At 46.0% G+C, this 26,090-nt stretch overlaps 2 protein-coding genes across 5 annotated transcripts in view; both read left to right on the forward strand.

The window, feature by feature from the left end:
- The first annotated feature begins 639 nt into the window (after positions 1-639).
- Positions 640-11,076, forward strand: ptbp1a (polypyrimidine tract binding protein 1a). 4 transcript variants are annotated; one of them, XM_049740775.1, is made up of 17 exons: positions 727-749; positions 1,219-1,320; positions 1,602-1,655; positions 1,747-1,777; positions 4,119-4,179; positions 4,358-4,530; positions 4,650-4,796; positions 4,880-5,056; positions 5,137-5,244; positions 5,353-5,530; positions 5,652-5,723; positions 5,814-5,974; positions 7,216-7,249; positions 8,147-8,239; positions 8,309-8,525; positions 8,647-8,724; positions 8,807-11,076. In XM_049740775.1, the coding sequence occupies exons 1-17, from the start codon at positions 742-744 to the stop codon at positions 8,937-8,939; spliced, it is 1,827 nt and encodes a 608-aa protein (XP_049596732.1). In that variant the 5' UTR covers positions 727-741; the 3' UTR covers positions 8,940-11,076. The 4 variants fall into 4 exon arrangements, with proteins under 4 accessions (XP_049596734.1, XP_049596735.1, XP_049596732.1 ...); XM_049740776.1 differs by having other exon boundaries at positions 1,750-1,777; XM_049740777.1 differs by lacking the exon at positions 1,219-1,320 and having other exon boundaries at positions 640-749.
- A 153-nt stretch (positions 11,077-11,229) lies between these two features.
- efna2a (ephrin-A2a) overlaps positions 11,230-26,090 on the forward strand; it is a 32,413-nt gene continuing 17,552 nt past the window's right edge. The window contains exons 1-2 of the mRNA XM_049740957.1: positions 11,230-14,033; positions 14,109-14,345. Coding sequence (XP_049596914.1) covers positions 14,221-14,345 — 125 coding nt within the window. The 5' untranslated portion in view covers positions 11,230-14,033; positions 14,109-14,220. The remainder of the gene's footprint in view (positions 14,034-14,108; positions 14,346-26,090) is intronic.

The following is a 26,090-nucleotide window of genomic DNA, read 5'->3' on the forward strand; positions in this document are numbered from 1 at the left end:
TGCGGTTCGGTCGATATACCACTGGACGGCGCATGTGAACCGTTTTGGAACTTTGCAAAACGCGCGCGCGCACGCACAAGCGCGCGCACACTACACTGAAATCAACATGGACTTCGGAGCTGGGTCACTTTCAGCACCAGCTGCTGTCCAGTCCAGTATAGCTCAAATATCCACATTGAACTGAAATGATTGGGGTTTGTCACACATTAAATTGAAACACTATACAATAGTTGAAAGACAATTGAATAAACGGTTTTCATCAAGATAAACATTCATATTCAAAATCTTGCTTTACACGGATTTGGAGGGGCCCCTCTGATGACACGCTCCTGGTCCTTCATCACGTCGGGAAGTCTAATATTTGTATTGTAAAGTTTGATACGAGTTTTTAAACTTTTTGAGTCCAGCGACTCTTTAGTATGCGGTCCTCTATTGCCCTCAGTAGTGCTAATAAAAAAATGATTATGACGTCAAACAAAACCAGTTAGTATACCTAATGTATTGGCCGACGAGTGGAAATTTGCCGCGGCCTTGTTATTTTACCACCCGCCCCCTTCACGAAACTGATGTCCGTCTTGACCAATGGCAGGCCTGGAAGCCATTAAGTCCCGCCTCCTTTGGTCTCTCGAAGGCAAGTGAACTAATCAGCGCTCGCCTGCGCGTGTTCAGCCATTTTGTAAGAAAATCAAGCAAGTCTGCCGCCCTACCTTCGCCTCAGACCTGCATTTTTTTTCTTGTGCAATGGACGGGTGAGTTGTCAAAGCAACCGCTTTCTCGACGCCTTTCTGTCTACGAGTTAATCTTCCGGTCGGATCACGTCTTCGAGCGTCTCGTGGCGTACTATTCGTTGCGTTTCTTGTGTTCCGCTCGCTAAAGTTGTTACTTAAAATTACTTTTCTCCCCCTTCGTCCTCCCCTCCGCCTCCCCCTCCTTCGCGCACCGTCACCCAAACATGCAACAGTTAGCTGCTAGCCTAGCCGTTAGCCTCCGCGAATCGTCGTCAAGTTGTTGAAAAATAGATTTTATTTCATGTGTAGACTGGTTATTAATCACGTGAGAAGATACAGCAGGGTGACAGTAGTTAAGCGTATGTTTGTTTAAACTGCGCTGTTTTTTTTTCTTGTTTCTTTTTTTTTTTTGCGAGCGAGTTAACTTAGGGCAGGTCGAGCTAAAGCAACGTGTCTCATTTCCGCATTCATGTTTTGTGCGGGGAGTCAGGGCCATGTTGGAAGCCACCGATGTCTTCGCCTCCCAACAGTTCGCCTTGATTGAATCCCAGGGACTTTATCAACCGTCGTGGGGGAGCCATATCAAAGCATAGTAAGGCGACTTGATGGCGTGGCGTTTGATCGTCGAGAGTTGCTTCAAAGTCGCCTGCTGCATCTTGCTGTTATTTTTTTCCTTTTTATTCTTGTTGTCACCCCCCCAACACCCCCTTTCTTTGTCGATCACCTGGATTCGACAGTTGGAATGGATTCTGTGTTGAGTGTACCCGGAGTGCACTCATTTAACTCTTCACCTTTGTCTCATTTCTCAAGATGCTCTGTCTGTAATCTAAAGCTAAGAGTTTACTTTTGTCTCTTTTTCCTGCAACCTCATAGCCGCCTAGACGCTGACTTGTATCCTCTGGGATCCGGCTACGTCCCTGAAATTGAGTAAGGAAATAAAATTTTTGTCTTCATACGAATTTGGTCACGTTTAGGCCCAATTTCCCACTAACAAATCCCTCGTGTTGTCTTTCCACAGCAGTGTCCATGACATATCAGTCGGCACGAAGGTAAGCATCCGATCTCTCTTTGGAGCACTTACAAATGTACTTGAGTTGACTCTTTTCTAATCAGGTGCATATTTGGGTTCTAACTGCTTTTGCACATGAGAATTGGGATCTGGGTTGGCCTATGCAGTAGGGGATGGGTCAAATATTGCCGGCGGGTGGGAGGGATATTGCTGTTTTATGAAGTCTTTGTTTTGCTTGTGTAATTCTTGTGCGTTCACCCGAGCGCCCTCCCCCCCTATAATTATAAAAAGTGCTGTCAAAAGCCTTTCTGTAGCGGTCGCAATTCATCTTTCATAACATACGACTTGGTGTGCGCGATTTGAAAAATTTGCTTCCTGTTATCTTGTGGTTGTTTTTGACCTTCCTTGCAGTTGAAGATATCTTCATAGCCCTAATCTAAAAAATATAAAAACTTAAATTCTTATCCTGATTCATCTAATTGTAGTATTGTGCATTTAAGAAGGCAGTTTTTTGTTTTGGGCTAGTTGTACAAAGACCGCGTCGAACTTCAGAGGACCAAATTCACTTTTTGGCTTCTGCGGCTTTGTTGTTCTTATCTTTCTTCCTCGGTAACAGCACCTGAGAAGAAGAACTGAGTAAGTGGCCCGATTGGAGGCAATTTAGCATCCATTGTTTGGCAGGCCAAAGGTCTGCGTGTCTGTTTGAACAAGCCATCGGTCGGGTGCGGGCCTTGGATGGGACAAGCCGCACCCTCTCGCCTTTCAGCCGAGCCAGTTTTTCAACATAGCCGCACCGATGGCTGCGGCGCCGCTTGTCTTTTATAAATAAGACACCGATGCACGTCGCGTTAGGGATTTGTGACGGCGCCCTGCTTTGCTGGAATCTTGTAATTATTCGTCTGGGGAAGAGCGTCTGGAATTCCATGGTCACATTCCAACCTCCCCCAAAAGCTCCCTGGTGAGACCCGCCCCCTCCCGTTCACCGCAATGGCAGATGATGGGGGGGTGCATACCTGTGCCTCCTATTTTTGCTTTTAACGCCAAACAAAAAAACCACGCCCGAGTTTTAAGAAGCCTCGAGTGTGCCATTTTGAGAGGAAGCTGCGCAACATGTTCAGGAAGTGAGCCAATTATACGACGTCGCCATCAAGGTGACTATTAAGCTGTCGACGCAGCGAGATGGAGAACAAAGCCGATAACTTCGGGCTTGTCTCGCGCAATTGTGTGGAAAACGGGAATGCGTGGCGCTACTTGTACGCACATTGTAACCTCTCAGCTCTGGAGATATAATTAGAATGAGGAAGTGGAGGGAAAATACCATGAAGCATGTAATCAAGTCCCAATGAGGGCGTTAAGTTGAAGCCTGCAAGCAGGCTTGGTCTTGCTGCTGCCCTTCCTGTTTTCTTTTTCTTTTCTTTCCTCCTTCCCTCCTTCTGTTGAGCGATGATGTGACGTCATCTGCCCACAACTAGTCAGGGCTGAGGCATGTCCTGTTTTTCATGACCAAACATTTGCATGCTTTCCAATGCCACGCTCGTGTGAAAATATGTTTAGTTGTGTCATCAAAAAAGCAATAATGGGTAAAAAAAAATCAAATAACTATTTATTGCCTCAAACTAACATCTCACTCAATATTAAATTCATTATTCCATACATAATTTTATTTTAAATGGCAAGTCAGGTACGCGCAGGTGTCACAATGCCGTTGTTTGGCCGTTGAGGCGGTATCGAATGTCTGGGAAGTTCCCGCCTTGCGCAAAGCGAAGGCTCGGTCAGCTGTGAAAAGAATGCTCGCAGACCTGCGGGACCGGTTCCGTTTTAAAACGACTGCGAAGCCTCTCGAAAATCCCGGCAAGTCCTAAGGGCTTCCATATGTTTATGCTCTGCCACGTAACAATGGCCCCCAGTCTCATCCGGAACAGGACCTTCATTCATTGCAGGCCCCCGTTGTGGAGCTTAGTCCGCTGAGCCACTTCTTGTGACTGCTGTACTTCATTATCGCCGGGCCATGTGAGCGACATTAAATGGTGGGGATAGGGGAGGGGGCACTATCTTTCAAATCCAGATGGCGTCACTTGTGTTTTCTTTTTCGCGCAATACCTGTTTGAGAGTCAAGATGGGAGACTCCTCGTCAAAGAAAAGGAAACAAAAGACAATGTGAGAACCAAGCCCGCGGTATCAAATGGCAAGCCGAGTGAGCATCTTATTGTCAGCGGCCGGTCGGGGTTTAATGTTACTTCCTCAAGGCTTGCTTTCAAGTCTCAGGTTACGGCACGGCCTACCTTTAGCACACAACGCTCGGGTAACGCGAGAGCCGCGCTCGCCACCTGCCCTCCCGCGCACCCGCATTTAAGTCGTCCTTTTGTGTTGTTTTGCTACAGAGAGGATCCGACGAACTCTTTTCTTCCTGCATCTCCAACGGGCCCTATATCATGAACTCAGGTAGGGGGGTTGCCATGGAAGGAATTTTTTTTTTTTTTTTTTTGGCTTGCTCATTTAACCGTCTGTGTTGTATGTGTTGCCACGGCGACCGATCCATTATTCAGGAAAGCCGAGAGACGCCTTTTCACTCCTCTGATTGTATCTGTCTCTTGTTTCCACTCCACCTCCCCCCTCGCAGCCAATGGCAACGACAGCAAAAAATTCAAGGGTGACGTCCGCAGTCCCGGTGTTCCGTCACGCGTGGTTCACCTGCGCAAACTGCCCAGCGACATAAACGAGGCCGAGGTCATCGGTCTCGGTTTGCCCTTTGGGAAAGTCACCAATCTGCTGATGCTGAAAGGGAAGAACCAGGTAACGGCCATAACATCTTAGCCAGTATGAAGCATGGTCAGAATTTTGGTGTTGTCACATTGAGCCCTTTTTCTGACATTTCATGCCGTTGTGCTTCTTTGTGCTCCCGCCCTCTCAAGGCCTTCCTGGAGCTGAACAGCGAGGAGTGCGCTCAGACCATGGTGAGCTACTACTTGTCGGTGACCCCCGTCATCAGAAACCACCCCATTTACATGCAGTACTCCACCCACAAAGAGCTGAAGACGGACAACTCCCCCAACCAAGTGGTGAGATGCGCGCAAAAGACGCTTTATGCTTCGGTGTGCTCGACGCGCCGCTAAGAAGCGTGTCTTGTTGGGCCCCCCCGCAGCGCGCCCAGGCTGCTTTGCAGGCGGTCAACGCCCTGCACGGCGGCGGCGGCAGCATCGCCGGCATGGCCATTGCGGCTGACGCCAGCGGCCTCGCGGGCGCCACCGCTCAAAGCCCTGTCCTGAGAGTCATTGTGGAGAACCTCTTCTACCCGGTCACCCTGGACGTACTGCACCAGGTATGCAGAGAACGCCCCGGCGCTGACATCTGTCATACAAGCCTGCATTTAATAAGCGTGCCCTTCTTCGCTATCCTCAGATATTTTCCAAGTTTGGCACAGTGCTTAAGATCATCACCTTCACAAAGAACAACCAGTTCCAGGCACTCATCCAGTATGCCGACGCCTTGATGGCGCACAATGCTAAAGTAAGGTTAAATCCAACCAATGCTGAAGAATGGCTCACGTAATAGCTTTTAGGTGCATTCGAATCCACAGCTTTAATCCTACTGGCTTTTTTTTTCTTTTCGTCTCAGTGTCTTGACGGGCAGAACATCTACAACGCCTGCTGCACCCTCAGAATCAGCTTCTCCAAGCTCACCAACCTCAATGTCAAATACAACAATGACAAGAGCCGCGACTACACCCGCATGGACCTGCCCACTGCTGACGCGCAGCCCACCTTGGACCACCTGACCATGGCGGCCGCCTGTTGTGAGAGAACCAGTATTTTCGGGCTACATGTGATCCTCGGGGGCACCACCTCTTTGGGCTGGATGTCTTTGACAGTGTTGCCTTTTATTAATGGAGACCCTTGTCTTTTTTTCCCCCACAGCACCAGGTATAATATCTGCCTCACCATATGGAGGCGCTCACGCATTCCCACCCGCCTTTGCTATCCAGCAAGGTCAGTGCAGAGTCTTCGCTCCATCATCTCTATATTGTCAGTTGAGCCGCGTACGATCGTGCCCTCTGAATTTGTTTGCTCCTCCCCCAGGTCTTGCAATGCCCGGCATCCCCAGCGCCTTGGCGTCTCTGGGCGTCGGGCACAGCGGCATGGCGGCGGCAGCGGCCGCCGCCAGTCGCTTCAGCCTGGCCGGCCTGGCTGCCGCCGGTGGCGGACACAACGTCCTGTTGGTCAGCAATCTGAACCCGGAGGTCAGTACGCACTCGCGCGGCTTTTTGAGCAGGCTTGAGAAGGCCATGCAGCGTCGGTGGTGCCGGCTGCTCGATGGCGCCACCTACCCAGACCAGCCTTTATTTACTTTGATGAGATCACGCCAAAACAGGCACTTCTTTTTCAGGTCTTCTTGTTTGTTTGACCAAACCTGCTGCATCTCTGACCTGCCACTTTGCTCACTGTGAATTTTAAGTTTATTCAATTACACTAACTTCTTGATTTTGCATAAATATATATATAAAAAACTTGCCATTCCATACTTTCATTTTTTGTCCATCAGTTTGAAATCATTCTTGAGTTGTTTGGAGAGACAATATTACTTTTGACTGCTTAAAAATACACCTTTAGATTATTTTTCTTTTTTTTTTTGTGTAGCATGTGTTAAGTTACCTGTTTAGCACTCGCGTTAAGTCATAACGTTAGGATGAGCTAAAAAGATGAATGCCATTTGACAGCTAAATGCATTTGACGTGATCTGTAGGCGCAGCGTGTGATTGAAAAGTACATATTGTCTCTGCCTTTTTTCTGTATTTCATTGTTAATCTTTTTTTCTCTTCTTTTTCTCCTAGTGTTCCCCATAGTGACAGTGCATTTTAATTTAGCCAGTTCTACTGTCTGAAGCACTACATTTCTTTGTGTATACTGACCTTGTTTTTTTACTTCTTTTCTCTCTCTCTCTCCCTCCCTCCCTTTCTCCTCTGTACCTCCCCCTCCTTTTTTGTCATTGTTTTTAAAAATCCCCCCTGTCCAATCCCGCCCCTACTTGTACTCTTGCCAACTCACTGCACGGCCAAATGACCAATTATTCCCTCTGTCCTCCTGTTTTTTTTTTTTCCCTTCCCCTCTGCCCCCCCCCCCCACCCAAAAATCATGGCACACACCAAATTGGACACCATCATCAAATAATCTCATCATTGGCACCCCCAATTTTTTTTTTTTTTTTTTGCCCATAATGTCGACATTCACTCATCACCACCATCACCTCCCCTCCCTCCCTCCCTCCCTCCCTCGTCCTTGTTCTCCTCCTTGTCCTCTCTCCATTCTCTCCTTCCACCATGGTACTGTGGCCTTCCCGTGGACCTCGCTGCCTGTGGCCTGCGGACATGTCCCGACTCCACTCCACTGTCCTCCACTCCTCGCCTCTTTTCCCCTGTACCCCGACCCAAATCCCCTCCCACCCCTTTTTTTGGCCCTGCTGCTCCCCCTGCTGTCTCTAAAGAGCGTTACGCCACACTGCCTCTTTATTCTTTTCGGTACGTTATCATCCTTTCATCTCCTTTTTTTATTACTACTGTTACCTGGCAAGGTGGGCATGTCTCGTCTCATGTTATTTTGGCTTTGTTTTAGCTTGATTTTATTCATTAATTTTTCTGACCCCACTGGTGGCTTCTCATCAGCCAAGGGACGGGGTGGGGGTGTTTTGTCTTTTTGGGCGGGTTTAATTTTATGTGTGTGTGCGTGCGTGTGATCTGGTTTGCTTGACATGGGTTTTGAGAGCCGCGGAGGCTGAGAGTGCCACTCAGACCTGCAGAATTTCATTTTTGAACCGCTGTTGTGCTTTAAAACTAATTTGTGTCTTCACAAGAGCCCCGTGTGTGGCTGATGCTTTTGTCTTTTGCATTTTTTCTATTACAAGTGACATTTTTTAATCCTCTAGCAACAGAAAAAAAATGAAATGCTGCAGCTTTAAAAAAAAAAGAGAGCCTTGGGATGATGTCTTTTGTAGTTCCTTTAGTGTTGGTTTATGCATGTGTAGTTTTACTCCTGCACGATTTTGCCTAGATTGTATAAGAATCAGCGTCACACCAAAAGCAATCAACCCCCTTATACTTTTATTTCCTTTTCCCCACCCTTTTAAATCTGCCCTCCCCTCCTCAAGGCATAGCTTTTCAAATTTTATTCTACAACTATCCTTTCTTAACCAAAGGCTCCTTAATGTAGGCATAGTTTGATTCCAGACCGGATTGAATTTAGTTCAAGCCTCAAATCAGCACGCGTTCATCCATACGCCCGTAGATTTCATAGCGCCGTTATTAAAATCGTGTTGGCTGCTGTGATTGGCTGTGTGTGACTCTTGATACCCAGTTCCACCGAGTGCCCCCCCCCCCCCCCCCCCCCCCCTCCAATGACAATGTGCTCATGTTCTCCAGGTGTGTACGGCGACGTGATGAGAGTCAAGATCCTGTTCAATAAAAAAGAGAATGCGCTGATCCAGATGGCGGATGGCACTCAGGCTCAGCTAGGTAACGCCACTTCTCTTTCTTATTGAGGCCAGGCCGACCGATGTTTAACGTGCGCTTTTGCGGCGTCAGCCATCAGCCACCTGAACGGCCAGCGGCTGCACGGCAGGGCCATCCGCGTCACCGTCTCCAAGCACACCACGGTGCAGCTGCCGCGAGAGGGCCAGGAGGACCAGGGCCTGACCAAGGACTTCAGCAACTCACCGCTGCATCGCTTCAAGAAGCCCGGCTCCAAGAACTACTCCAATATCTTCCCACCTTCTGCCACGCTCCATTTGTCCAACATACCGTGAGTCATTCTTGCCACACTAAAAAAAGCTTTGAATCTCAGTGGAATAATAAAATTGTCAACACCACGAGCGTACGAAGGGATCGATATGGAAGCTCTCAACTTTGCCCCCAACATTCAGGCCTGCTGTGGTGGAGGAAGACCTCAAGAGGCTTTTTGCCAGCTCAGGAGCCACAGTCAAAGCCTTCAAGTTCTTTCAGTAAGCCCCCACCCACCACACACATTTTCAGAGGCTTCTCGTTTTGAGGCCAGGCGTTGAGCCCATTTCTCCTCTTGGACAGAAACGATCGCAAGATGGCCCTGATCCAGATGGGCTCGGTGGAGGAGGCCATTGAGTGCCTGATTGAGTTCCATAACCACGACCTCGGGGAGAACCACCACCTCAGAGTGTCTTTCTCCAAATCAACCATCTGAGTGCCTTGAGCGATTCACCTTCTCGATTGCAGCCCGTTCTGCGGCTCGCACAATCGCAGGTTTCGTGGCAAGTTCCTTTCAGTCATCAGATCAAAGTCTGATTTTTTTTTTCTTTTTATATTTTCTTTTTACCTTTCCTTCTTTTATATATATATATAAAATGGCACCGGGTATGTTAATTGGAGAGACAGCTATTTGGGTTTTTTTTTTGTCTGGGGCAAAGAAAAAAAAAACGGTGCTCTGTCTCAAAAAGAAAGTTTTGTGATTCAGGGAAAAGCTTCCTTCCTGTTTTAACCTTTTTACTTTTAAAGAGCCCCGTTCAATATCCAAGCGACACGTTGATGAAAGCACAACCTATTTGGAAATGGGCTCCTTTGCGAGCTCAAGTGCAGGCAGCTGACGAAACCGTCGTCACTTAGACCAAATTGCCTAAAATGGCCGCCGCCATCCATACCCCACACACTTATGTAAGCATTCCTGTAGCAAAGTCGCGTGCCCCTTGCCCGTTTGGCCAGTCGGACACGATGTAAAGCAAGCCCCCAGACAACTTTGTGCATTTCTTTTTTTTTTTTTAAATCTCCTAAGTGCTGTTTTCTTCACGGGATGCGCACCACTATCTGTTTATCGACTTCACGGTCTTTTGTGCCTTACTCCCCCTTCCCTCCCCAACAACCTTTCCGAGCCGCTCGCCTTAAGCGTCTCTCCGGCTTCGGGGGAGATGGTGACTCATTCCACGAAAGAGAGAGGAAGAAGAAGAAAAAAAAAACACAAATGTTTACCTAGGACAAGATTTGTGTGCATATATCCCGATACGTATGTAGAAACTATGAATGTAAGACCAGATAGGCGATGCTCGGCCGTGTTGTAGCGCTCGCTCCTATTAGCTGTCGTGTCGCAGGCTCGTTTAACCTTACATTCGTTTATATGTAGACATCTATACATATTTACATTTATCTATATTTCTTTTTTCTTTCTTTTTTTAATGTTTAGCATTTATGTCTAGCGGAGTGTCTAATAGTGCCTTGAGGCCCGCACACTTCCTGGTCCAGCTCCCTTTTTTTCCGCCCCCTCCCGTTTATGACCGTCGTTTACTTCTTTCTCATCGTCAAGGTGGTTTGTTTGTTTTGTCGGTGGTAGTTTTTCCACCCCATCCCGCTCACCTGACTGCTAGCATTCAGTTTGACCACCAAACTCAGGTAACAGTACCTGTGAAAGGACAGCTGCGAGGTGTCGTCTTTTCTTTCCCCTTTGCAGTCCAGTTCTTTAGTGCACTTTTTTTTTTTTTTAAACACCACCTCGCACCAGATCCCAAAATGTCTTAAAAAGCGTCGTCACATTCCCCGAGTGCCTTCAGCACCGGTTTGACACAAGCCTTTGACCACTGTATAGTTCCGAACCAGATGTGCGCGCACACACACAGTCACTCGCCTGTTTTGTGTGTGTGTGTGGTGTCTATTTTTGTACAAGATATGCATGGTTTAACAAATGTAGCTGCAGACAGACGGTTGTTGTTCTTGTTAAGGACCAAAGTACCCTGTGAGGTTTTGTCGTGTTGTCATTTGAGGCCCTCCCTCCTCGTAATCCACTTTTTTTTTCCCCCTCATGCCTTCGTATAGTTAGGTCCGCCTTCTTTCTATTCCATACAAGTGAGCCCACCCCCTCCTCCTCCTCCATTACACGTGAGTCTTATTCCTCCTTCCTGTTCCGCACAAACTTAAACTTTGTAGCTCACTCAAAACGAAGGCCTCGCCGCCTATCCTCGGTTGCCTTTGCACGGACATGCCTTAGTCGCACAACTTGAGTCGATACTGTATCTTCACTCCCCCAATATGGCTTTAGAATGGTGTAGATGATGATCACGCCGCCGCCTTTGCTTTTTTTTTTTTTTTTCTCGTGTGCGTCACAAGCTTTTACGTTTCTGCTTTTTATATGGGGGTTGTTGTTGTATGAATTGACACAGGGCTGACGGTTGTATATATTCATGTTTTTGTACCACACAATCATTTGGATAATATTGACTTTACGTTTCCAAACGTGTATATTTTGATATGACAGTACCAGACCTATTAAAAGAAAGAAAAAGAGCTCCCCCTTCGTCTGGGAGATTTCAAAACAAGACATTAAAACTGGTCTGAACTCACGTGTCTCTGTATGTGCCCCCTCGCCACCATCTTGTTCTTGCTACGCTGCATCTTCTGCTGCCTTCAATAAATCTTTAGTTTGTTCCTTCTTTCATCTGGCCTCATTTGGTTTCTGTCTCTTCCCTCCCTTCCTGTGGAACTGATGCCTGGTTAACATCTTGTAACATTTTCCGCCATCACCGTTTTACTACTCTATTTTTATTTGTTAAATCTTGCATTTCCCAACTTCACTCATCTTCAAATGTAGCCTGGCTTTGGCGAAAGGTCTTGAGGGAACTGCATTTTTATCCTTAGTCCTGTGAAATTTCAGCTTCCATGCTGCCAGAAACTGCATTCCTCCTGTTGTCCACCAGGGGGCAGTGATGCTCCCTGCTTAGGCCCACAGCGTTGACATTACCTGCCAGCTCTCCCAATGTCAAGAGTGTGACACTTAATCTCAAGTGTCTCCTCCTGGCTTTGTGGTATTAGGCCCCCTCTACCTTCCTTTTTGTCCCGACTCACTGACGGAGCGGCGACGGGGATTAACCTCACTTCTTCGCCATCGTCAGATGAGGACAAAAGTGAAACGCAGAATGCAACGCCGCGAGCTGGGAGTGTGGTCCTCAGAAAAGTTTGTTGCTGCTCTACCTTGCATGAGAATGCAGCCTTTGAAGGTCACACAAGAGTTGAAGGATGCGGTATGTTTTCCATCATTGCAAATCAATTGAGGTAAAATCCTGAGACTGATTGCATAAGTGTGCACCCCCGCATAACTGGAATCTAGTTGTCTCCTTTGGACTTATGTTCACATGTAGCGTCTCTGCATTTTACTCCGCCCCAGCAGCCAAGAGTGCCCGATCCTCCGCTGAATAAATTAAAATGCAAAGAGATTGCATAATTGGGCAGAAGGCGAATTTCAAAGCCAGATCATCCAAACATGCCAGAGCTTTGCTTTTTTAAAATCAAACCCCAATTCCAAACTTGCTATCAATTCATCTTCCACTGGCTCATCTGAAGGAGTGTTTTTGCAAACGCTTAACTTTTAATATTAAGGTCGACGTCACCGGGCTTTGAAAATGGAATCCATGTGGGGGGGCTTTTCACATCTGGCACCACTTATTGACATCAATATGCGTCTCTTTCTAATCATGCAAAAACTCGCCACGCGTATACTCACTCCAGCTGCCTTCTCTTTGCTCGGCCTCATTCTGAATAGCGACTGGCCCATTTTTTGCCATTGGGAACTTGATCAATCCCAGCAAGAAGAGGTTACTTGGTGGTACCTGCTCACCCCACTAGCGGAAGACAGTACTTTACATTCCAGCCGGATTTTTTTTTTTTTTTTTTTTTTTTTGAGACCGTAACTCTACGGGTCACAGTTAAAGCAGTCATCCCTCCACATCCGAATCCCCTCAAATAGCGTTTAGGCTGTGCAGCTTATGTGATTTAGACTCAATGTCAGCGTGACAGCAGAAGAGCAAAACCGCCTTTTTGCTTCACGGCGGCTGCGTGCCACAGCTGGACTGGAGTTGTTGAAGCTATGCATTGCTGCGTTTGGTCGGAACACGACTAAATAAGTCTGACAAATTCTAATTTTCAAATGGCTACTTAAATCCAAAATGGCTAACTTTGCTCTTTTCAATAAGACTTGTTAGACCATCTAATGGCTACTGAGAATCAAAATCGCTTCTTGCGACTTTTTTTGGTGGCTCTACTCATCTCTTAGACTATCCAGCCTTTTCCTTACAAGAAAAAAAAAAGCAGAGCAGCCAACCAGGAGACTGTCCACCTGTTTACATATGCAGGCCTCTCAGACAGATGTTGAATAATTCATCCCTGCGGGCGGACGACATGCGCCTGTATTTGGGTTACGCTTCTGCGATGTGCGCGCGCGCGCCGTTATCCCTACCCAAAAAAATCCTAGGCTACTTTTCAAGAAGTAGGACACAAAGTAGACACAAAAGGAGCATCATTTTTGCTTTTTATGATCTTCACAGCCAGCACATTCTCCCATTTGATGACAAACCTGCAAATCAAATATGGCAGATAAAGTCAATTTGAAATCATCTTTTTGGGTATGCTATGTGGCATATCATAAATTCTTTTTTATTTCGTTGTTGTCTTGATTGTCCTCCAATTGTGGAATGACCCATAAAAGTGATGGAGAGTTTTAAGCAGGGCCGTATATCACCTGACTGGCGACGAGGTGTTTTGGTGACTCCCCCCCCCTCGTCCACCCCCTGCTCTCTCAGTGTCTGGTGCTTTTATGGCGCCGCGTGTTTTTACACCCGGCTGCATGCGCCGCCCTTTTTGGACCCCCATTTGGACAGTGCGGGCCGCGCTCCATCCATGCGTCAGGCGCCACCGCTCTCCATCCATCTTCGCCTCAGCTTTCAAATAGGCTGAACTTTACGGTGCGTCTTAAAAACGCCTTCGGTAACGGAGAGTGGCGCCGGAGCATTGGACGGCTAATTCTTGCTCTATGGACACATCATTAGGTACACCTCTGGTTTCCAGTCAGTCAAAAATGAAATGTCCCTGCGTGCAGTAACGCCAGTCAGCCGTCAGGGGGCGTGACGCAGACTCATGCCTGCTTCCGTCGCAGACAAATAAGTAGGGGGGGGGGGGGGGGCGTGGATGTTGTGGTGGTGTGAGAGCGAGAGCCTCTCACACACGCGGAGAGGGAGAGGTGGAAGGCTGCGCGGTGCGGGGAGCCTTTTTGGACGCGGTGGATTGTACGTGCGTGGGCAGCGAGGATGCGCGGAGTTGGGACGCATATTCGCTGGATGTATCGCAGCATGCTCTTTGCAGCGTGCACCTGAACGCCGCGGGCGTTGCTGCTGTGCTGGAGCTTCCCTCCAAACGAAAGAAAAGCTTCGCTCCCCGCCTCTTTTAACGCGTGATGCTGGGAGAAAAGTTTGGGAAGATACGCAGACGAAGCCACTCCTCGGCAAGACCAGCACAAGAGCCCCGTGTGAGTACCCCACGAGCACCGCGCACTCCTGCAGCTCCTTCCACTTTCTTCAGCGAGATTGTTTTAACTTTCCAGGATGACTTGAGGAGTCGTCGCTGAGGATTCAAGCAGCAGCCAAGACGACAGAGCGAGAAGATAAGACGAGGGTGGGAAAAAAAGCCTCCAGAAAAGAGAGCGAACCTTCACCATGGCAGTCAAGTGCGGAGCGATGGAGGTGCTGATCCTGGCTGCGCTCTCGTGGATGTGCGTGTGGGCCGAGGAGAAGATCATCTTTGACAGGCACACCGTCTACTGGAACAGCTCCAACCCCAAGTGAGTGCGCCGTTGGCAGCTGGTGCGCATGCGCCTGCTTAATTACCGCTAATTAGAAGGAACCTCAACTCGTAATTTTGGGCGCACACTGTTAACATTGGGGTTGGCCAAAATTCTTATTTCAAGCCAAGAGGAGGAATTCATAGGATTTTTTAGAAATGTTACCGTCATTAAAAAAATAATAATTAAACATTTATGTAATTAGGATCAACCCACACTTCATTTCTGTCCTAGTGGACATTTTTTTCTCGACTGTGGCATAATGTAAAAGTAAAATCATATTTTAAAAAAGTAAGGAGTAAAAAAATAGACCTGTTATAATGAAATTTAATTTTTTATTTGCGGTTCATATTGCACACTTGAGGCAAGGCATCGGACAATTCAAATCGGGCGTGTAGGCGACACGAAATATTTCCCATCACATTTGGTGATATTTTTATTTAAACAATTTAGTAACGCCTACGTCTTCCTTCACCTTATGGCTTTATCTCTCGGTGAAGCAACATGTGGCTCAGTGTGCAAAATGATTTTATTCTCTCTATTCCAAGTAATTGTCATCAATGACATAGGCGGAACCCAAACGACAACTGTTGTAAATGAAAAACATTCATGCATTTCTATTGTCACCTGCACTTGTGATTTGAACAGGCCACTGGGGCGTGGCTTATTTTTCCACCAGCCATTGAGGCAGTTGCTATCGAACCCCGTGAACTCTGCCTAGTGACAGCTGGCAACAATCGCGTCTTGTCGAGTGCCATTTTTTAGATGAGCTTGACTTTCATGTTAAGTTGTGAATAAAATCAATCAAATACCTTCCGCTAACAACCCGGGCTAAACTTACCTTCCCACTTAAAACAATACAACTCATTCTCATGGTTAAGCTGTATTAGAACTTGATTTTTGGAAAAATAAATGTATGTTTGATCAGGAAAATGTAGAAATCAAGCAACGATGAGCCCCTGATGGGTTGTTGTTTTTTGAGCTTGCACTTGTGTCTGTGACTACATCACTTCTCCACTGAAGCCATCTCAAATATTTATCAGGCAAGGGGAGAACATTTTCTTCCTTTCTTGCTCTCCCTCTCTTCTTTTCCTCTCTCTTCACTTTTCCCCTTTCTCACACACGAATGCGCGTGCACATAACGCAAACATCAGCGGCTATGTTGAAGCTATATTCACGGTTGCCGGGGGAGATGTTATTCCGTCGGGTGGGAGGGAGGATGGGGGTGTAAGGTAGAGGGCGGGGGGGGGCATATCAAAAATGCATTGCAATGAATCAGGACTGTGGTGCTGGCTTCACTGCTTCCTCCTTGTTTGCTTTGTGTCCATTCAAGACATTGATGGTGCATTACCCACATGACTATTTATATACGCGAAAGCCACTATGGATTTTTTTTTTCTTTTTCCCCTCCGCATCTCGGCGTGCTGGATGTCACTCGCGTTCTTGTTGCTGTGCGATGCTTGTGTTACGGAAATGCACGTGGTCCTTTCAAGCCGGTGGAATACTTCATATTGGGCAAAGTTGGTGGGGTGGGGAAGCCAAGTGTATTGTGAAAATAAAATAGTTAAAAATTATATTACAAGGGACTTTTAGTAATACAATTAGCCTGCAGTGTGCAAAATGGCAAACCTATGTAAAAACTGCCACATTTGAACATGAGTGGGAATGTATTTTTTTTTAAATCCAAAATTTGATCAAAACAAAGTATAAAAGATCAATTATTGTGATTGGAAAATTATTTTCCACACACAGGCTACACATGCCCTATTGAAAATCAGAGATTGCTCTTTTTATGAAAGATTTTAGAAGGCAGAAAAAAAGCTTAAGAAAAATAAAATTGTAAGGAGTAAAAAAAATGCAGGTTAACAAAATGACAAAAGTTTGTTCCATTGAAAACCAGTGGAAATGCTATTTTCGAAACACAAAGAAGTAAATAAATATTCTATTATGATTATAATGAGGGGCCAGAATGGGAGGGGGCGTGAGGTGCTCTCCATTTAATTTTAAAATCTGCTCAAATAATCCAATTGAAAACATTCAGGAGGCTTTCAGTCATTCACACAATCCCATCCATACATTTTGCCGCTGTGATGTCATATGCATGTGACATCATCATCATCATCACGATCTCAATGTAGCGCAACAGCACAGCTGTGCCATATAGAAAGATGCGGGAGTGAAACACTCGTACACACTGACTGGAGGCTGCAAGATGTAGGTCACACACCCACACAAACATCCACACACGCTGTCCATTCAGGTTGCATTTTCTTACTTCTATATACACGCGCACACGCACACACACACTGGCCCATATACAAAAAAGAAGCTTACAGGTTATGGGGCTTTGTTCAGCCTGAGGAGCTAATGTGCTCACCAAAATGGCTACTTTGACACACACATACACACATGGGCCAGCTCATTGGTCCAGAAGCAGCATCTCGTCTAATCCCCCTCTTTCTCCTTCAAAAAGGCGCCCCACCCCACCCCACCTCACCCCCTCCCGTCCGTCTTTGTTCCCCCGCTCGCGCTTCATCTCGACCGTCTTTGAGGACGAGCGCCCCGTCGTTCTCCGGGATGCGCCCCGATCTCCTTGAGATTCGTATGCGCACACAATGGTTTGTTTAGTCAACTGCAGAGAGTAGCAGGTGTTTCCAAATGCTGACCTCTGACCTATTTGCCGCTCCCTATTTACAATTTGTCATTTTCTGTTAAACCTATTCTCAGTAGTTCATTGAAAAACACATCATAGAAAAGTAGTCATTGTTGCGAAGAAAGTACGTCAGAAGTGGGAACATGGGCGAAGGAAAGCATAAATTGAAACTCTTTGAACGGGTCGAGAAACGAGGAAGGGCCACAAAATTGGTATTCGCTGACTCAGCTTTTCTTTTTGCGTATTTTAGGGTATGTTACAAACTGGCTCGCCACTGAATTGGATTCCGCAAGACAAATGCGAGCTGGACTCGAAAGATTAGCGCCCATGGCACGAAAATTCACACAAGTTGCAGCCAAACCGAGCGGAAATGTCTGGAAATGAAAGGAAGATTACCGCGCCGAGAAAGCGCTTAAAAGCGCACGGCTCGACGGGCCCGGCAGGGGGTCGTCCGGGAACAGGTACGAGGGGTGGACTCAGACAGGAACCGTCTGGAGTGAGAAATTTGAACGTGGCTCAAATGTCGTTGATGTGAATCAACAATTGCAGCCACTATTTGGCAAGATCAGTGTGCTATAAAACTCATTTTTCTCATATGCTAATGAGGCTAATGAGGCGGGATCAACATATGTTGTGCCTTATCGCAACCTTCTGGTCCCCCCCCTCCGGCCGGTGTATTAATCTCACCTCCGCTTTAATCCCAAATTTAATCTAAACGCCACTCGAAGGCTTTTTTTTTTTTTAAGGACTTTCAGTCTTACATTGTCTCATTGTTAGCGGCGTTATTAACATGCGCATATCGTATTAAAGTCGGTACAATAAATCCCCAAAGTCAGGCCCCATTTTATTTGTTTTGAAATGTAAGCGACACGATTGTTAAAGCTAAGAACATGAGACACCATCTCAGAATTTGGTTATTCATTTTTCTTGTCTTTGTTATATTTTATTTTTGCCTTGTACAGACACCAAAGTCTTGCCTTGACGTACAAACTAGGGTGTGGCGATAGATAAAACAAAATATGTCCTTGCTTCACATTTTTGCATCCTGAAATGAACTTTTTTTGCCCTTTCGAATTCTGTCGGGTCACGTTGACGTACAAGCTAAATCCAGCCTTGAGTTGTTGTTATTTGGGTTCATTTGAATAATTGATGAAACGTTGTTGAGGGGCGGTGCATTTAAAAAAAAAAAAAACTTATATTTAAAACTGACGGAGGGCCGAGCATTCTCAGAACATCGTCGGTATTCCCGCGTGTCCTTCCTGACGCAGCGCACGTTCCCTTTGATGAAAATCGAGGTTAACTTGGCCCATTCTCTGTCTTTGCTCGCTCACCCACCCACCCGCCTGCATCCTAATCCTCTCTCTCCCGCAACATTTGACGAGGCTGTAATGACGGCGCTGATGTTTATGGAGATGACGCCGATAAGCGTAATGAAAACAGAGCGTGGATTAATGGCGCTGATTAAAATGTTGATGTGAGAACAGAGCCATGCTATTGATGCTCGCCGATCACGCCGGCCGCCAACAAGTTGGCATTTTGAAATGATCTGTCCATTCAACTGAATGGAAATGTCATTAATCTGTTCCAACACACCTCAAAAAAATAACCCTAAATGTGGAATTTTTTTTAATAAGAAAAATAACACTCCACAGTATTGTACTTTACAAAAATTGAATTAATCGGCTAATATGAGCTCTTTTAAAATTGGCATCTGGGGGCCCTAAATCAAATTTCATCCATATAGCTTGACATGTATGGATTGTACCAGCCAGTGTTTTGAGAAGGGGCATTTGATACGGCTTTTTCTATTGAATATATTTTATATTATTTATACAGTACTGGCCAGTATTTGGCAAAATTTGGTCGGATTTTTACAAAGTAATTTTATAACTAAAAGCAGAAAAAAGTCTACTTTGCAGTGATCCGTGCGTAGTGATCGATGACAGCTTTCGTAGCGACGCTAAAATGACATTAAAGACAATGTGATTGCACATTTTCACATGATTGAGAAGGCCACGAGAGAAGTGTGTGTGTGTGTGTGTGTGTGTGTGTGCATGAGCGGAGGGGAGAGGGGGGGGGGCTCCGCTCCATTAAAGATTCTCCCTGCCTCACCATCTCCCTGCGGAGAAGGCAAAGAGGGAAGATGTGAGCACATTATTAGTTTTTTGGCAGCTTCCATTGGAAATAGAAAATGAGATTCTTTGCTGATGAGATTGAGACGTCACCCAAATACTCTCTTGAAGATCCACTCCGGTGAACTCCTGGATTGGTTCGGTATTGGCAAATTTTCAATTCACCTTATTTTAGGTGGCTAGGTATCATTTCTTCTTACATATTTTACATGTGGCGGTCTCCTAAATGAGGTCAGAGATCAATCCCAAAACACAATGGGGACGGAAAGCAGCGTGAGACTCGCAGGTGGTTCTCGCCGTGACGGGATCGACTGCGGAATCGACGGGGGGGGCTCCGAGCGTCGTCGGGAGCTCTGCTGCATACTCGTCGTTTGATCAACTTCAAACGGGCCGCGCTTCCTATCTTTTCCGAGTCTGGAGAGGAGCGAGTGTTTCCTGCAAGCATGCCCACGTGTTTGTGAATGTGTGTGTTTGCTGACAAAAGCGTTCCGGGTGTTTTTGTTAGTGTAAAATGGGTCAAATCCACGCTCATGAGCTGCGCTACGCACTTGACTCCAGTGAGTGAGGACTGCAAGTCGAGTCAAAAATGTTCTTGACAATCTAATCGAGGCAGCCCCACGGGTCTAAGCACAGTATTGTGATTCAAATTGCGTTTTTGGAATATGAATGAAGCTGAAAAATTCACCCCGCTCGTTTTGAGCCATCGCAAAGGGTGGCGGCCATTTTGTCTTGTCCTGCCACTTGTTGTTGACTGAAAATGACATCACAGTTTATTCCATAGAATAAAATTAACATCCTCATCTTTATAGACTAAAATTACTACACTTAATATAACTTAAGTTCATAATAAATGAATATACGTCCGAGTGTAGCACTGGATGTCGCCTAACCTCAAATGTTACTTCACGCATCTTTGCATCTTCCTCATCATGTCTTTTCTCTCCCCTCTTGCACCTTCTTATCTTTTTTTTTTTCTTTTTATTTTGGTTTTGATGTGGTCGGCACTTGTGGGCCTTGAAGATCTGCAGCTCCAGAGAGCTCATTAATTCCATCAACGCGGACGAGTCGCCGGGAACGATGTAGCTGGAAAGCAAAAAAAAAAAAAAGAAAACCCCAATCCGGCTCGCCCCCCTGCAGCCTGTTCATGCGCGTTACAGACGACCGCCACTTTCATTTCCTTCCTTCTTGCGTACATGGCGTGAAGGTGAATTATGGCTTGTGCACGTCATCATGAGATCAAAACTATGCACGTGCGTGCGTATAGAAGAAAAGAAGAGAATCATCTTTGATGTAACTACAAACGTCGTCAAAATAAATTCAATTTCTACTATAGTAACAATTGCAGTAACAAAAGGAGTGTAGTGTAAGTCACGTGACCAAACGGCCCACCGTCCAAATAAAGCAACTTAAGGCCCCCTCCCAATTATTTGCCCGCCGAGAAAGCAAATCTCACATATTTCTCGCCAACCAGGAAAGTTCTGGAATAATCCAATTCCAATAGCTGCGGGCAACATGCACCGCGGATCAAATCCGTGACGGGACGGGCCTTCTCGTTCACCCCTAGGCCACACTCATGGCCAAAAGCTGCTGGTTTTTTTTTTGTTTTTTTTATTACATGCAAATGTTCAGCAGCAAAGAATTTTTTCTTCAGGCATTTTTTACTTTATCAGTGGAAATTCATCTGTCTATTTTTACTCTCTGGGGCTTTTACTCATTCATATGTTACGTTAATCTTAATAGCACAAGACTTTCTGGTTCTGTCTTGTTTTTTATTTGTGGGTCTACTTTTGATAGACATGCTAATCAAATTGCTCAGTGAAGCAAGTGTCAATGGCTACCAAAAATGTCAGAACCCTGAAAAAAGATGTCCACTTTATCACAAAATGGCCGACTTGTTGTCTTTTCTAGGCAGACCCACAAATAAAATGATTGTTCAAAACCTTTCGGATGCATTTCAGTTCATGTGCACATGCCGTTGATTTTTCGAACTGCCGTTTGTCTCCCAAAGTGTCTTTATGTATCAATTTCAAGGAGCTGATGAAACACTCGTGCAAAATAGCGACTCGCTTAGTCGGCCCAGATCCCACAAAATGATACACGACGCCTCTCATCTCAAGTGGAGAAAATCACGAAGCTTCTTAAGTTTACTTTGCATTTTCATTTGGAGGCTGTTGGTAGTTTTATCGTGCAACACAGTCATTTCTCTTTCCTTTCCTTTCCTTTCCTCTCTTCACACTTTACCATGAAAACTTACATATTACATAACATGGAAATGTCACTTCACATTATTTCATATGTGGTGAAATTGGGCAGGTGGATGTGCATCCCCGAGGAGCACAGTGTGTTCCACCTGGAAGGTTCCACTGTAAAGTTCCAAGCGGCTTGTTTCAGTGACAGTGACGGACAGCTCGTCCCACCCACTCCCATAGCACCTTGTCGCACCTTGAACTGTTTGCTCTCTCGCTCTCTCTCTCTCTCTCTCTCTCTCTCTCGCTCTCTCTCTCTCTCGGAGATGCAAACTCTTTGAACTGCGAACCAAAATGCATCGCGGCAAGATGTTGCTGGGTTCCATTCCAGCTTCCAAAACACACACACACACACTCGCTGGTGTTGAGATGATGGACAACTCATCACTCCGTCCCCCCACCTGGTTGCAATAACATGTGATATGTCAGGATTGCATTATCTGATGCTCCTCGTCCTCCTCCTCCTCTGAGCTCCTTCGCGCCCATCGCCTCTTCTCCTCGCCTAATGCAGAGAGACAGAGAGGATGTATAATTCATGGACCCCTCTGCCAGTGCACTGTGTGTGTGTGTCTGTGTGTGTGTGCATGCCCAGCGTAGCTCGTCAGGCCAGAGAGACAAACCTCGGCAAGTGTAGCGGAGCAGAAAGAACAGGTCGTCTTTGCGTGTGCGTGCGCGTGTGCGTGTTTACGTGACTCATGTATAGGCGTGGTCGGCGTATATGTTTGATGACGTTGCTGCTGAGCGTTGTGTGTTGAGTCGCTTTCAGCCCCTTGTGCGACGTGCACGCGCCCCGCTTACGAAACTCTAAAAGCAGGCCAGCCAGCGATTTTGTTTTGTTTGTCTTCTGCCACAAAACGAAAAAGTGTGATGATAACCCTAGAACAGGAAATGCATTTTTTTGGGGGATGAATCTTTGACCATGTACAAAATCAGACTTGACTGTCACACCCACCAAATATCATGCTGCTAAGTGACAAAATTTTCAAATTAGGGTACAAGAAAAAAAAAGCTCAACTGAATGGACTAATCCAAAACACGAGACTTAAAAGCGACTGCCGTGATGCTTTTTACGCGACGACATGTCCCTTAATGTGAAATGGTAGTCATACGTGCAGCGAGCAGTATAATGCAGGGGACGTGTAACGCTATAAAAAGGACAAATGGCACTAAAAGCAGGCTAGCGCTCGTCTTAAGAAGTACGCTAGGAGGAGGGAAAGGCTAAAGGCACGAGCCGAGAAGAGAACATGCAGGGACAAAAGGATGAAGAGGGAGGGCAGGCGGGCGAGGCGGGGGGCTACGCCAGGCTCACTTGCTTCCAATGGGTGAGTGAACATCAAGAGCAGTCAGTTCATGCGAGTCCACGTCAGAAGAAGAGTGCAGCCTTCCTTACATGCCGCACTTTATCCACTCACCCCGTTTTACTTCCTTCGATATGCTTGTAGTCAGCTAACTTCATCTGTGAGACACGGGGGAGGCCGGCCGGGGTTTGAAATTAAAGACGAAACCTGAGCTTGCTGCTTTTAATAAACACCGCCAGGACTTTTTATGATAGCGTTCGTTGTTCCGAGTCACACTTTGCTCCACTGTCATGTGGTGTTCCACAAGGTTCAATTTTAGGGCCCCTGCTGTTTTCATCATAATCTTGCTCCCTGTGGATTCCATCTCACGTCCCCCCGTGGAGTCTAACTCGGAGAGTCCAGATGCTTTGTGGGACATGTAGTTGATATGCAGTTGACTCGATTCTCCCCTCGTATATATTTGCCAGGTATTTGATATTTTTAAAAAAGTGTCGGTGCTTCTCCGCAATGCAGTAAGGTTAGCCAGCTCAAACGCCTGATCCCGTCAAGTCTTCACGCGAACTCTCCCGTCGACGCCTCTCCATCAAACCTCTCGCCGAGAGGAGGAGTGTTGATTCGGGGGTGGCGATGTGCTTACAGATGAATGGAAGTGATGGGGGGGGGGGGGGGGGGGGGGGGCAATCCTTGCCTCGCTCCGCTGGGAGGTCTCCTGTGTTCCTCTAGACCTTTTGAGTCAGAGTCTTCTGCCACAACAGCTGTCAACCACCTCAGACACTTTGCTATCACTCCACGTTTCCTTCTGCAGCACTTTATTAGCAGGGAGGCTTTTATTGGTGCAAGTTAGTTCAGATGATCCAATTAAAAACCCGCATTTCAATTTAATAGACTCCGTTTCACCCCTTTTTGGTTTCTACTCTACATTAGAATTAATATTAACCTTCTACTCAGCTTGCTGCTAAAATTGACCCATTTAATTGCTATTATTTAATTTTCCTTTGCGATCCAAGAGCTGGGGGGGGGGGGGGGATGTCGGTGTAGAAAAAGGAGGTCATTCCTTAAAATGTTTCCTTTTTTCTGAAGGAAAAGCAAAATGCAAGGTTGTGCCAAAAGATTGTGTGAGCACTTGGCTTGGCTGTCACTTTGAGCCTCATTAGCTACGCTTTAAGTTAAATCAATACACAATACACACGTTCGCACACGGCCTAGGCAGCCGGAGGAATCAGTCTTCGGCAGTGTCCAATTCTTTTAGAAGATGGAGTTGTGTAGAACTCGTGTGTGTGTGTGTGTTTTGCTTTAGGGAGTGAAAGAGGCATATAATGAGGTGGTGCAGTTAACAAATGCTCTTGCTTATTCGTCGATACCCTTTTTTTCCTCAGTTGTTGTGTGTGCGTGTGTGTGTCGACAAAAAGTGAAACCTCTCAGGTCATAAATTTCAGAAGGAGAATCCACTTTCATTTCGTCAGCATTCTGAAATTCTTCCCGCAGGAAATAACTGGAATTTAGAAATAATAAGCTGCAGCGCTGTCGTAAAAAGCTTTATTAGCGTGCGCCGCTAGTATGAACAGGCTAAGTTGTGTCTAACAAAGGTTAGACCTTTTTTTTTTTTTTTTTCTCTTATGTGGTCACGGCTTCAGCATTGATAGATAATCTTGGCAACTGGAATGCATTTTTGTATGCAAATGTATGTAGCATACATAGCAAGTTGTCATTCATATTGAATATGTTGCAATTAGCCAGCGGATTGTATGTAAAAGATCTAACAGCGGTTGACCCGCGTCGACAGCTTCCGCGCGCCATAAAAAATGCATTTGCCGCCACCGCGCTATTTATGGTGTGCAAAAATAAGTTACGCAAGACATGCTAGTTTGGAAGCGCTCTGGAGATGTGCCTTCATGTGTGTGTGTGTGTGTGTGTGTGTGTGTGTGTGTGTAATGCAATGCACCAGCAGCGCTTGACTGCTAAAGAGCTGGAAAGCCTTAAATCAATACAGCTAATGAGAGTCTTAGAGCGAGGATAGAAAGGCGTTCAACCCCGCCACCTTCCTCCTCTTCCTCTTTCTTCGTCTTTGCTGTAAGATGGCGGCGAACTGAACTGGCTTCACAGCAAGCAGCAGTTTGGCGGAGTGAACGTATGCTCAAGATGCTAAAAAGTTGAGGACTGAAAAGAACTTTTAGATGGCTATATTAACGCTAACATAGGTAACAAGTAGCGTCTATGTAGCCGTGTAGCATGACATAAATAAGAGAGATGCAGCAACACATGTAGACTGACAATATAACAGTACTCACAGCCATATATTATTTATCCTCATATTACTGCAGATTACAGAGTAACATTCAGAAGTTGTGGAAATTCTTTGTCTGCATGACTGCATGACTTTTTTTTCTGCAGTTTTCTGCAAAAAACACGAATTTTGATTGAAATTGACTTAATTAATTGTATTCTAATTTCAGTTAATTTGAAGTATTACCCTACCTGACAAACTGGCAATTTAAATGATTACAATTTAAGATATTGTGTGAAAGAAAATTTTAATCCAACTTTTTTCCTCATTCATTCTTTGTTCATTTACCGGTTTATATGAAATATATTGACCATGCAGTGACGCAAGGGACAAAAAGGAAGCCCATAAATAGAAGAAACTTAATAAAAAAAAGTTAAATTACTTTAAACGAATGAATCGTCAAATGTACCCGGGCAGCAGCGTAATATTCCATGCGGAGACTTTTTAAAACGGACTGGCCGGCTTTTAGGCTTTAATTTAATGTAGCTCGCTGCTGCGTGGAAATCAATGGCTTCTAATTGCACTCGCACGCAATCCATCAGAGTCAGGATCAAGTGCGCTTCGCCGTATGTCGATATCACATCAGTTTGGATGCGGAAGGAAAAAAAAAAAAAATGTCTTTGCGACCTCCGCACACACTCATGCACATAAGCAAGATAAATGTTGCTCAAGTTGGTAAGCAAGCCAGTCATTTGCCATCTGCGTCTTGAGCACTAATGGCCGTCACTCCCCCCCCCCCCCCCCCCCCCTAAACAAATGGTCCCGAAGTGCGTTATTATCCGAGCGTGGCGCAGAGGCATTTAGTGTTGCATGTCCATTATGTTGCCGACTGCTAAGGAAAATAAGGTCTCGTGGGTGTGAGGGGGGGTCGGGGTGAAGGAGTCCAAACTCTTCCAGCTGAGGCTCAAACAAGCTGGATTTCTCGGCAGAGTCGGTACCCAAGCTGGTTTTGGCTAACAAGGGCCGCTAATGTCGTTTTGAGTCATTAGCGAAGACGCTCCATCAATCGGCGAGAACATTTTAGCGTTTATCGACGTCCCGTTTGACAAACGTTGGCAGAGGTTCCTGTGTTGTTATTCGCTACGCAAACTCGTTTCGGGTCAACGCGTGTCGGGTTAACGATCGCTGGCGG

The sequence above is a fragment of the Syngnathus scovelli genome, chromosome 14, assembly GCF_024217435.2.
Source record: "Syngnathus scovelli strain Florida chromosome 14, RoL_Ssco_1.2, whole genome shotgun sequence".
NCBI lineage: Eukaryota > Metazoa > Chordata > Actinopteri > Syngnathiformes > Syngnathidae > Syngnathus > Syngnathus scovelli.